Source organism: Canis lupus, chromosome 32 (assembly GCF_011100685.1).
Source record: "Canis lupus familiaris isolate Mischka breed German Shepherd chromosome 32, alternate assembly UU_Cfam_GSD_1.0, whole genome shotgun sequence".
NCBI classification, from domain to species: Eukaryota; Metazoa; Chordata; class Mammalia; order Carnivora; family Canidae; genus Canis; species Canis lupus.
The window spans coordinates 8737998-8750878 of NC_049253.1; the positions used below are offsets into that span (position 1 = coordinate 8737998).

Genomic DNA, 12881 nt, shown 5'->3' on the forward strand with positions numbered 1-12881 from the left:
TTGCTATCACGAACAGGTTAGAAAAATCTTCCAAGCTTGTCTTTGAAACTATCTAAGATCATATACAATTACACACTAAAATCACATCACAAAACCCAATTATACTTTGGCTTTGCAGATCCACAGATAACCTCTTAAAGAGCAAACTCCCTCACTGTGTCGACCTCTGACCTCAAGCTCTTTTTCCAATCTTCAGCAGCCTCGCTCTGTGTTTCTTAGCCAGTCTGAGAAGCCCAAACTCCCCGTGGTCAAAAAGACCTACAGGACTTCTGAAGGGTGCCAAGTGTTCCATATATCAGAGGTTTAAGATAAAAGGTAATATTGATAAATATTTTATCCTTGCTCTTTAATATATGTTATATACTGTTCTGTCACTTACTTATAACCAAACATTTTCCCTTTTTTTGTTTTTTGCTTTTGGGGTTGGTTGATTTATTTTTGCAAGAGAGAGAAAGAGAACATGAGGAGGGTGAGGGGCAGAGGGAAAGCTGGGAGCCGGAAGACTACTCTTCTCTATCCAGGACCTCGGGATCATGACCTGAGCTGAAGGCAGGCACTTAACCGACTGAGTCACCCAGGTGCCCCTATAACCAAACATTGTAAATGGAGAAACTTAAGTATACTTGCCTTCATTTTAAGGGTTTAATGATAACAACATTAATTAGCTTCAGAAAAAAAAAGAAGAAATAAAAAGAAGAGAAGAAAGAAGAAAGAAAGAAAGAAGAAAGAAAGAAAGAAAGAAAGAAAGAAGAAAGAAAGAAGAAAGAGAGTCACTATTTTAATGGAACTGAAAAAGCACTACAGAAAAACAAAAAGAGGTAAGAGGTTCCAAACAAACAAATTCCAAACAAGCTTTTGCAGTGAGAAGAAAAGAGGTAAGCTGACTTTTACAGCAGTATCTCTCCAAAGTCCACGATTACATGTTTGTGGATCCAAGTTTGAAGCATCATAATCATCGAGTACATGATTTTCTAGAGAACAAAGAAGGATTTTAATTTCATACCAATTCTTTTCCACAGTTACTGAAGGAAATTACCCAAAAGGAAAATATGAACCAGCTGTTCATGGCATTTTTCTATGAGTGAATAAATAACATTTAAAATAATATATAAAGAGAGGTGAATAAATCATCTAATTCTAAATGTGAAGGAACTCAAAGTTATTGTTGGCTCCTTTTCAAATGTGGGCTTGTGATGGCTTTAGTTATCTATTCTTGTGCCTATAAGCTTGCTCACCTACGTAATACCAATCATATGTCATCACATAGAAGAACTGCAATGGCATTTGGAAGTCATCTGCTCTTAACTTCCCAAGCCTTATCCTCTGCAAAGTGTGTTGATGATTGGTAAATGCACATTAAATGATCGTCTATACTATCCCAAGGAATAATACCAAGAATGTGTATTAAGTAACTAAGTCAAAGATTTACCTTTGCAATTGTCTTCCTCTCAAATGAAGTAATTTGGTTTTGTAAGGTTGCATTAAGATGAGAATAAAATAAAATAAAATTGTCCTAACATGTAACTCAGGGCATCTTCAGAACAAGCCATTTAATAATTAATTCCTTAAAGATATTGCCTTAACACATAGGATATCCCTCTGCTCATTGCCTCAAAGGATCTAGAATGAGTCAAGAAAATAATTAGGCCTCAAAATGCAGTGTTGGCAAGAGAGATTGAGAATTTTGAAAAATATGTGAATAGAGGTACAATATGCTAGAGACCAAAGATGATATAGAATTAACATCATAAAGATTAATGAACATCCTTAGATGAGTATAGATCTTATGAATGAGTTCAAACATTTGAGTCCATATTTGAATCATAGAAAAAAAATCCCCAGTCCTATTTTTCTCCTAAAATCATTTCCATTTTTGAGAACTATCCTTAAAATTAGGATTCATAGATGCTTATTCATCTATCAAAATCAGATTAGCTGGTAAATTCTATGAAGCCTGAAACTATATTCTTCATGCTTAGTTAGCCCATTTATAGTGATTAGTCAAATGAATGAAACTCTAAGAGCACTCAAAATACATGAATTAAATTGAGCAACAAGACTCTAATTACTAATAACCAAAATACAATTTCTGTAATCTAAAATCTTTGTGGATTCCCTCCATGCCCCTCCATCTCCCTTACATAATAAAAAAAAAAGATCTCTAATGATTTTGCACTTCTAAAAATCTGTGATGGGTGAAAGAGAGGCAACCAAAAACATAGGTAAGACTGTTGAAATCTGAAAAAAAGAGCAAAATGTATTTAGTTTAGTCCCTAAAAATGTTCTGACATTGAAAATATAATATAAAAAAATTTTAAGAAAAAAAATAAATTAGGTGTTTGGTGGAAGAAGGTGTGAAATCTCTAACTGCTGACTGTGCTTTATAAACATTTACATTATCCTAGAGCTATTCATACTTACGGACTTCCTGAACACTATATAATTTTACCCATTGTTGTATAAGTTGCCTTCTTTATACAAGTGTTGTATAAGTGGTATAAGGCATGTGTTTTTGACAATCTGGACAATTCCTGCTTGACAGTGCTTAGAGGCTGAGTCTATATGACAGCCCCAGATGGTTTTTAGGTGAAGGATAAAAAAAAAAGTGATATAATTGATTTGGTGCTAGCTGAGATGCCCTAAATGTTCAGTTTCAACTTTTACCTAATCCATCCATTCCACCTTTTTTATTTCTCTTTTTAAAAATTAAAAAAAAAAAAACCACCAGGGACTGAGGGTATTTGTCTAGTATTCTAAAAATGTCTTAGAAGACTTTTTTAAGGAAATAACTGGTTCAGAATTTTCTCTATCATTAAATTTTTAAGACTGTTTAACATAGAAACTTAGTCTCTAGTAATCTCGACTGATATATTCACCAGGTTCCTAGGTAACAACCTTGAGTAGCCTCCATTTAGTTGCTCTGGGTAAACACCCAGGGTTGTTTCTACAAATACAGAAAATCATTCCCAAAGAAAATTTTCAAATTGATATTCAAAAGCTCATTCAGAGATATGGGAATAGGAATAATATCTATAAACAGTTCACAAATATAAGCAGAGGAATTCAGGACTATCCGGCTTGTTATGTTTGAGTGTAGTTCAATTTCATTTGCATTTAATATGACTTGATTTGGTTGGATTTGGCCTAGCTTGGTTTGGTTTTGTTGGTATCATTGGTTTTGGAGAAGCAAGCTAATGGTGCTAGGAAGGGGGCCTTAAACTGAATAGAACAGTCAATATCTTGAGGATCTGCCAGACTCAATGGGTAATAAAAAAAAAATGTGGGGACGCTTGGGTAGCTCAGTGGTTGAGCATCTGCCTTCCACTCAGCGTGTGATTCCGGAGTCCTGGGATCGAGTCCTACACTGGGTTCCCCAGAGGGAGCCTGCTTCTCCCTCTGCCTATGTCTTTGCCTCTCTCTCTGTATCTCTCATGAATAAATATATAAAATATTTAAAAAAATAATAAAATAAATGTAATAGTCACACACTTCTATATATCTGATATATAGATATATAGACACTTTTTGTTTTATTGTACTTTGCTTTATTGTATGTTACAGATATTGATTTTTTTTTTTTTTACAAACCAAGGGCTTGGGTGACCCTGTGTTGAGCAAATCTCTATTGGCACCATTTTTATTTCTTTTTTTTAATATTTTACTTATTTATTCATGAGAGACGCAGAGAGAGAGAGAGAGAGAGGCAGAGACACAGGCAGAGGGAGAAGCAGGCTCCATGCAGGGAGCCCAACGTGGGACTCAATCCCGGGTCTCCAGGATCAGGCCCTGGGCTGAAGGCAGAGCTAAACCGCTGAGCCACCTGGGCTGTCCTGGCACCATTTTTCTAACAGCACTTTTTCACTTCATGTCTTGGTGTCACATTTTGATAATTCCTGTAATATTTCAAACTTTTTCATCATTATTATATTTGTTATGGTGATCTGTGATCAGTAATCTTTAATATTACTATTGTGATTGTTTTGGAGGACTACAAACCACATCCATATAATATGGGAAACTTAACTGATCAGTGTGATATGTGTTGTGACTGCTCCACCAACCTACTGTCCCCCTAACTCTCTCCCTCTCCTCAAGCTTCTCTGTTCCCTGAGACACAACAATATTGAAATTAGACCAACTATTAACCCTGCAGTCACCTCTAAGTGTTCAAGTGATAGGAAAAGTCACACACCTCTCACTTTATTTTTTTTAAGATTTTATTTATTTATTCAAGTCTATTGGCACCATTTTTCTTTATTTTTTTAATATTTTACTTATTTATTCATGAGACACACACACACACACAGAGAGAGAGGCAGAAACTCAGGCAGAGGGAGAAGCAGGCTTCATGCAGGGAGCCCGATGTGGGACTTGCTCCCAGGTCTCTAGGATCATGCAACTGCTGAGCCACCCAGGCATCCCCACCTCCCACTTTAAATCAAAAGCTAGAAATGATTAAGTTTAGTGAGGAAGGCATGTCAAAAGCTGAGCTAGGCAGAAAGTTAGGTCTTTTGCACCAAATGTTTAGCCAAGATGTGAATGCAAAGGAAAAGTTCTTGAAGGAAATTAAAAGTGCTTCTCCAGGAAACACACAAATGTGTGATGAGAGCAAGACAACCTTACTGCTGATAATGACAGTGGTCTGAATAGAAGATCATACCAGCTACAACATTCTCTTAAACCAAAGCCTAAGCCAGAGCAAGGTCCTTGCTCTCTTCAATTCTATGAAGTCTGAGAGAGGTGAGAAAGCTACAGATGAAAAGTTTGAAGCTCATAGAGGTTGGCTCATGAATTTGAAGACAAGAAGTCATCTCCACAACATGCATTTTCTGATATAGAAGCAAATATCAAATATCAGCAAATGCTGATATAGAAGCTACTACAAATTATCCAGAAGATTTGACTAAGATCATTAATGAAATTGGTTACACTGAACAACAGATTTTCAATAGAGTTGAAACAGCCATCTTTCTTTTTGGAAAAATATGCCATCTAGGACTTTCATAGCTACAGAGGAGAAGTCAATGCTTGGCTTCCAAAGCTACATAGGACAGGCTGACACTTATTAGGGGCTGATGCATCTGAGTGACTTTTAGTTGAAGCCATTGCTCATTTACAATTCTGAAAATCATAAGACCCTTAAGAATTATGTTAAATCTACTCTGCCTGTGCACTATAAATGGAAAAAAGAAGCTTCAATGACAGCACATCTGTTTACAACATGGTTTTCTGAATGTTTTCAGCTCACTCTTGTAAACCACTGCTCAGAAAGAAATATTCCTTTCAAAATATTACTGCTCGAGGATACTCCTGGTCACCCTAGGGTTGTGATGTAGATGGACAATGAGATTAATGTTGTATTCATGCCTGTTAACACAACATCTATTCCACAACCATGGATTCAAGTCTTATGATTTAAGAAATACATTTTTTTTTATTTTTTTTAATTTATTTTTTATTGGTGTTCAATTTACTAACATACAGAATAACACCCAGTGCCCGTCACCCATTCACTCCCACCCCCCGCCCTCCTCCCCTTCCACCACCCCTAGTTCGTTTCCCAGAGTTAGCAGTCTTTACGTTCTGTCTCCCTTTCTGATATTCCCCACACATTTCTTCTCCCTTCCCTTATATTCCCTTTCACTATTATTTATATTCCCCAAATGAATGAGAACATATAATGTTTGTCCTTCTCCGACTGACTTACTTCACTCAGCATAATACCCTCCAGTTCCATCCACGTTGAAGCAAATGGTGGGTATTTGTCATTTCTAATAGCTGAGTAATATTCCATTGTATACATAAACCACATCTTCTTTATCCATTCATCTTTCGTTGGACACCGAGGCTCCTTCCACAGTTTGGCTATCGTGGCCATTGCTGCTAGAAACATCGGGGTGCAGGTGTCCCGGCGTTTCATTGCATTTGTATCTTTGGGGTAAATCCCCAACAGTGCAATTGCTGGGTCGTAGGGCAGGTATATTTTTAACTGTTTGAGGAACCTCCACACAGTTTTCCAGAGTGGCTGCACCAGTTCACATTCCCACCAACAGTGTAAGAGGGTTCCCTTTTCTCCGCATCCTCTCCAACATTTGTTGTTTCCTGCCTTGTTAATTTGCCCCATTCTCACTGGTGTGAGGTGGTATCTCATTGTAGTTTTGATTTGTATTTCCCTGATGGCAAGTGATGCAGAACATTTTCTCATGTGCATGTTGGCCATGTCTATGTCTTCCTCTGTGAGATTTCTGTTCATGTCTTTTGCCCATTTCATGATTGGATTGTTTGTTTCTTTGGTGTTGAGTTTAATAAGTTCTTTATAGATCTTGGAAACTAGCCCTTTATCTGATATGTCATTTGCAAATATCTTCTCCCATTCTGTAGGTTGTCTTTGAGTTTTGTTGACTGTATCCTTTGCTGTGCAAAAGCTTCTTATCTTGATGAAGTCCCAATAGTTCATTTTTGCTTTTGTTTCTTTTGCCTTCGTGGATGTATCTTGCAAGAAGTTACTACGGCCGAGTTCAAAAAGGGTGTTGCCTGTGTTCTCCTCTAGGATTTTGATGGAATCTTGTCTCACATTTAGATCTTTCATCCATTTTGAGTTTATCTTTGTGTATGGTGAAAGAGAGTGGTCTAGTTTCATTCTTCTGCATGTGGATGTCCAATTTTCCCAGCACCATTTATTGAAGAGACTGTCTTTCTTCCAATGGATAGTCTTTCCTCCTTTATCGAATATTAGTTGCCCATAATGTTCAGGGTCCACTTCTGAATTCTCTATTCTGTTCCACTGATCTATGTGTCTGTTTTTGTGCCAGTACCACACTGTCTTGATGACCACAGCTTTGTAGTACAACCTGAAATCTGGCATTGTGATGCCCCCAGATATGGTTTTCTTTTTTAAAAGTCCCCTGGCTATTCGGGGTCTTTTCTGATTCCACACAAATCTTAAAATAATTTGTTCTAACTCTCTGAAGAAAGTCCATGGTATTTTGATAGGGATTGCATTAAACGTGTATATTGCCCTGGGTAACATTGACATTTTCACAATATTAATTCTGCCAATCCATGAGCATGGAATATTTTTACATCTCTTTGTGTCTTCCTCAATTTCTTTCAGAAGTGTTCTATAGTTTTGAGGGTATAGATCCTTTACATCTTTGGTTAGGTTTATTCCTAGGTATCTTATGCTTTTGGGTGCAATTGTAAATGGGATTGACTCCTTAATTTCTCTTTCTTCAGTCTCATTGTTAGTGTATAGAAATGCCACTGACTTCTGGGCATTGATTTTGTATCCTGCCACGCTACCGAATTGCTGTATGAGTTCTAGCAATCTTGGGGTGGAGACTTTTGGGTTTTCTATGTAGAGTATCATGTCATCGGTGAAGAGGGAGAGTTTGACTTCTTCTTTGCCAATTTGAATGCCTTTAATGTCTTTTTGTTGTCTGATTGCTGAGGCTAGAACTTCCAGTACTATGTTGAACAGCAGTGGTGAGAGTGGACATCCCTGTCTTGTTCCTGATCTTAGGGGAAAGGCTCCTAGTGCTTCCCCATTGAGAATGATATTTGCTGTGGGCTTTTCATAGATGGCTTTTAAGATGTCGAGGAATGTTCCCTCTATCCCTACACTCTGAAGAGTTTTGATCAGGAAGAAATACATTTTTTTAATTTATTTTTTATTGGTGTTCAATTTACCAACATACAGAATAACCCCCAGTGCCCATCACCCAATCACTCCCACCCCCCGCCCTCCTCCCCTTCTACCACCCCTAGTTCGTTTCCCAGAGAAATACATTTTGTAAGGCTATAGCTTCATAGAGAGTGATTCTTCTGATGGATCTGGGCAAATAAATTTAAAACTGTCTGGAAAGAATTCACTATTCTAGAAGCCAATAAGAACATTTGTGATTCAGGGAAAAAGATGAAAATATCAACATAAATAGGAGTTTGGAAGAAGTCAATTCCAACCCTCATGAATGACTGTGAGGGGCTTAAGACCAGTGGAGGCAGTAACTGCACACGTAGTGGAAATAGCAAAAGAACTAGAATTAAATGTGAAGCTAAAGATGTGACCAAATTGATGCAATCTCAGGTTCAAACCTCAATGGATGAGGACTTGATTCTTATGGACGAACAAGGAAAGTGGTTTCTTGAGATGGAAACTACCCCTGGTGGAAATGCTGTGAAAATTGTTGAAATGACAACAAAGGACTTAGAATATTATATAAACCTAGTTGATAAAGCAGTGGCAGGGTTTGAGAGGACTGACTCCAATTATGAAAAAAGTTCTATTGTGGGTAAAATGCTATCAAATAGCTTCACATGCTATAGAGAAATCACACAAGAAGAGTCCATCAATGTGGCAAACTTCATTGTCAGCTTATTTTATGAAATGGCCACAGCCACACTAACCTTCAGCAAGCACCACCCTAATCAGTCAGGAGCCTTCAACATCTAAGCAAGAACCTCCACCAGAAGAAGATTAGAATTCACTGAAAACTCAGATGATAGTTAGCACTTTTTATCAATAAAGTATTTTAATTAAGGGATGTGCATTGTTTTTTCAGATGTAACACTATTGCACACTTAATAAACTACAGTATAGTGTAAACATCTCTGAGGAGTGCCTGTAGATAATCAATTCTGTAGTTCAGTAGAGCAAGAAAAGATTAGCGTGGTCAGTGTAAATATCTTACATAACTATGACATGGTTGGAATCTTACAGAATGATACACTATCTAAAAGTTAATCATTGAGCATATTATATAAGTACTCTTTTTATGTTATGAAGTATATAAAAATAGGTAGCAACCACTATAAGGAGATAAAATGTGTCAACAAATATCCACAAGCCATATGATATCATTAAAAGTATCAATAAATGATACAAACTAAGGATTAAGGGAGTCCAGTGAGAGAGAATAATCATTCTAAGTTTATGATAGAATACAAACAAAAATTTTTGAGCTAGATCTTTACTTCCATGCATTCTCCCATTTGGTTCCCATTCTGCTTCATTCTGGCCCATGCCTCCATCAAACTAACATTCCGGCAAACATCTCATAACCGTACTGACTGCCAAATCAAACTGATAATTCTTTGTTCAGTCTGCAATTGCATTCCATAGCATTTGAATCTATTGACTAGCCCCTCCTCACTGGCTTCCTTCTTTCAATGTAGATGATAACAAATAACTTAGTTTGCTCCACCTTCTCTGATAATAGTCTTTCTTTGTTCCCTTTCCTGCCTTGTCTTCCTCTGCTTACTCTTAAACGTAAAAATTTTCAGGGAGCTCATGCTCATAACCTCTTCCACCGCTGTTGTTGAATCATCAGCTGGACTCAACACTCTCAGGTCCTGTTTCTTATCTCCATTACTTTCAGACCTCTTTGTTTCTTCTGATGGAGTCCCCTCAGCTTATAATTGTTGCTTCTCTTCTTCCCCCTTGAATTCTGTTCATGTTTGAAGGCTCAAATTGAATGCTATCTTCTCTATGAAGTTGAGTCTGTTTCTTCTAGTCATAATTGTTTTTATCTCTGCATTTCCTTACAAATTCATTTGTGCTTTCTTCTATAGCACCATTCTTCCAGATTAGGGATAATGACTGTCTCACTAAAAATAGCTCTTACATAAAATAAATTGCATACTGTCAAAGCCTAGGATATTTTTAAGGGATTTTGACATTGTATGTAAAATATGCATTCATTATGCTTAATTCTAACCACATTCTCAAATGAGATAAACATTCCTAAGCCTAACAGGAACACAGGAGACACTGAGCTTTGTATGGTAATTTGACTGCCCGTCTTTGCCGCAAGTGGTTTCCATAGATTTTAAAAAGCATATATTGGCTCCCTGCTCCTTTCTGTTTGACAGACAGCCACATCTGTTGGGATGCAGCAATTCCAGCTGCATCACAAGACATGATGTGAAGGTCAGAATAAATGGATTTGGCTGTATTGGGCTCCTGGATGCCAGGGTTGCTTTTAACTTTGGAAAAGTGGGTATTGTCACCATCAATGACCCTTTCATTGATCTTAACTACATGATCTACATGTTCTAGTATGATTCCACCTGTGGCAATTTCAACAGCATAGTCAAGGTTGAGAATAGGAAACTTGTCATCAGTGGAAAGCCCATCTTTATACTCCAAGAGTAAGATCCTGACATCAGATGGGGTGATGCTGGTGCTGAGTATGTTATGGAGTCTACTGAGATCTTCACCACTATGAAGAAGGTTCGGATTAGTTTGAAGGGTGAGGCTAAGAGGGTCATCATCTCTGCCTTCTGCTAATGCCCCCATGTTTGTATCAGGCATGAGCCATGAGAAGTATGACAACTACCTGAAGATTATCAACAATACCTCCTGCACCACCAACTGCTTGGCTCCTCTGGCCAAGGTCATCCATGACAGCTTTGAATCCTCAAGGGACTCAGGATCACAGCCTATGCCATCACTACCACCCAAAAGACTGTGGATGGCCCCTTTGGGAAGCTGTGGTGTGATGGCCAAGGGGCTGCCCAAAACATCATCCCTGCTTCTTCTGGCCCTGCTAAGGTCCTCCCTGAGCTGAATGTGAAAGAAGATCATTGGCATGGCCTTCTATGTCCCCACATCCAAAGTGTCAGTTGTGGACCTAAACTGCCACCTGGAGAAAGCTGTCAAATACAACTTGCCTCATGTAGAACTTCAAAAACTAAGGATGACATCAAGAAGGTGGTGAAGCGGGCATCAAAAGTCTCCTTCAAGGGCTTTCTGGGCTACACTGAGGATCAGATTGTCTCCTACAACTTTAACAGTAATGCCCATGCTTCCACCTTTGATGCTGGGGCTTGCATTGCTCTCAATGACCACTTTGTCAAGCTCGTTTCCTGGTATGACAATGAATTTGACTACATCAACTGAGCGGTGGACTTTGGAGGTCCAGATGGCCTCTTGGACCATGAACCCCCAGAGAGAACATGAAGAAGAGAGCAGCCTTCAACTGCTGAGGAGTCTTGGCCCCAACTCATCCCCCCAAACACTGAGAATCTCTCAACCTCTACACAGTTTCTATCCCACACCCCCTAAAGAAGAGGAGGAGAATGGGTAGCCTCTACCTTATCATATATCATCAATAAAGTATACTGTAGCCCTCAAAATGAAAAATAAATAAGCACATATTTTTCAGCCATAATTTAGAGAGATACTGTGTGACAATTCTAAACTCATGTTGTCTTCTATTTGAATTGAAAGAAAACAACATATAAATTGTAAAACCCTTGTAATATTTCTCCTATTCAAAAACTATTAATTACTAAAGTTACTAAAATAAAATTATATTAGGGTTTGGTAAAGAATATCTATGAAGAGGAGCCTATAAGACAGGAGCACACAGCAAAAGCTCACAACCAGTGACACTGAAGAATACAATTTGGCTTGTGTAGAGCTTCAAAAACTAAGGATTTGCCAAATTCACATTTATCTCTGGGCTTCCCATATCAAATGTTAGCTTCTTGAAGGGACATTTTTTAAAAAGATTTTATTTATGTATTCATGAGAGACACACAGAGAGAGAGACAGAGACATTGGCAGAGGGAGAAGCAGGCTCCGTGCAAGAAGCCCAATGTAGGACTTGATCCCAGGACTCCAAGATCACCCTCTGAGCCAAAGACAGATGCTCAACCACTGAGTCACCCAGGCGTCCCTTTAAGGAACATTTTTAATTTTCTTCATCTTTTTGTTTTGTCCAAACATAGTAGGTTCTCAAAATATTTATGTAAGTGACCTTTAGTCACCAATGAAGTTGGAAGTTCAGAACATCTCATGCAGAGGGGGGAATGATATTTGTAATGCCACAGAAAGAAGGCACAATTTATTCTAAGAAAACAGACAGTAATCTAGAATACTCGCATTGTGTGTTCACTTAAAAACTGGAAAGATATGATGCTGTGGTATCACAAAAAGCCTTGAATACAAGACTAAAAAGTTTGAACTTAAATCAGAGTGCAATTGAAAAATACAATTTTTTCTTTGGGGGAGATTATTAGGAAATCATGAGAGTAATTCAGGAAAATCTATCTGTATCCTATGTCCAATTAGAATAGATTGAAAAAGAGGGAGATCATAAAAGCCTATTTAGTTTTGGAGAAATAAGGACCTGAATAACGATGATAGACTTGAGAATTAAAACAAGAACAATTAATTTTGTAGATTTGAGTCAGGTGTCAAAGAGCTAAAAGTATTTTGGTAAAGGGTAGAAAATTCAAAATGAATAACAGTGATGAAACCAAAACAACAATTACAAGGTATGTGTTTAGGGGACAGCTTACAAACATGTAAATAAGGATACATTTAATAGACTGGGGCCAAATACTAGCAAGAATTTCCACCTTGCCTAATATTCAATTAATTCCTTTGAATACATTGGCCAAAAATTTTTTGAAGTGTAGCTTACAGGCAGAACAATGCACAAATTTTAAGTGACACATTCATGAATATTCACAAAGAAGACATTCATTAATAGCCAACAAGGTCAAAAAGTAGAATATTAGTGGCATCACAAGAGTGTCTCCACCTCCCTACCAAGCGTATACTCCCTAAAATGTAACCACAAATTTAACATCTAACCAATATGTTACTTTTACATGTTGTTGAACTCTTAAAAATGTAATTTCATGATATGTATTTCTTTGTGTCTGCTCCATTCAACATTATTTTTGTGTGATTCATCCATGTGGCTGCATGTAGCATATATAGTTCGTTCTTATTGAGGTATAATATTCCATTGTATGAATGTGCAACTCTATTAATAGACATTTGAGTTGTTTTCTTTCAGTGGTTAATGCAGCACATTCTTGTATGTGTCTCAGCCATGAGTGGAATTGCTGGATCATAGGGTAAGCAG

The 12881-nt window shown here is 37.6% G+C and overlaps 1 protein-coding gene across 1 annotated transcript; it reads left to right on the top strand.

Moving 5' to 3' along the window:
• The first annotated feature begins 10310 nt into the window (after positions 1–10310).
• On the top strand, positions 10311–10900 carry LOC100686302 (glyceraldehyde-3-phosphate dehydrogenase-like). Its single transcript, XM_038582452.1, has 2 exons — positions 10311–10552; positions 10681–10900. The coding sequence occupies exons 1-2, from the start codon at positions 10311–10313 to the stop codon at positions 10898–10900; spliced, it is 462 nt and encodes a 153-aa protein (XP_038438380.1).
• Positions 10901–12881: the final 1981 nt, after the last annotated feature.

What these genes read in the sequence shown, in the direction of transcription:
- LOC100686302 (XM_038582452.1), top strand. Translation starts at nt 10,311, where the DNA reads ATGAGCCATGAGAAGTATGACAACTACCTGAAGATTATCAACAATACC. An exon ending in CTTCTTCTGGCCCTGCTAAG is followed by an intron (nt 10,553 to 10,680) that starts GTCCTCCCTGAG and finishes TGCCTCATGTAG; the next exon opens with AACTTCAAAAACTAAGGATG.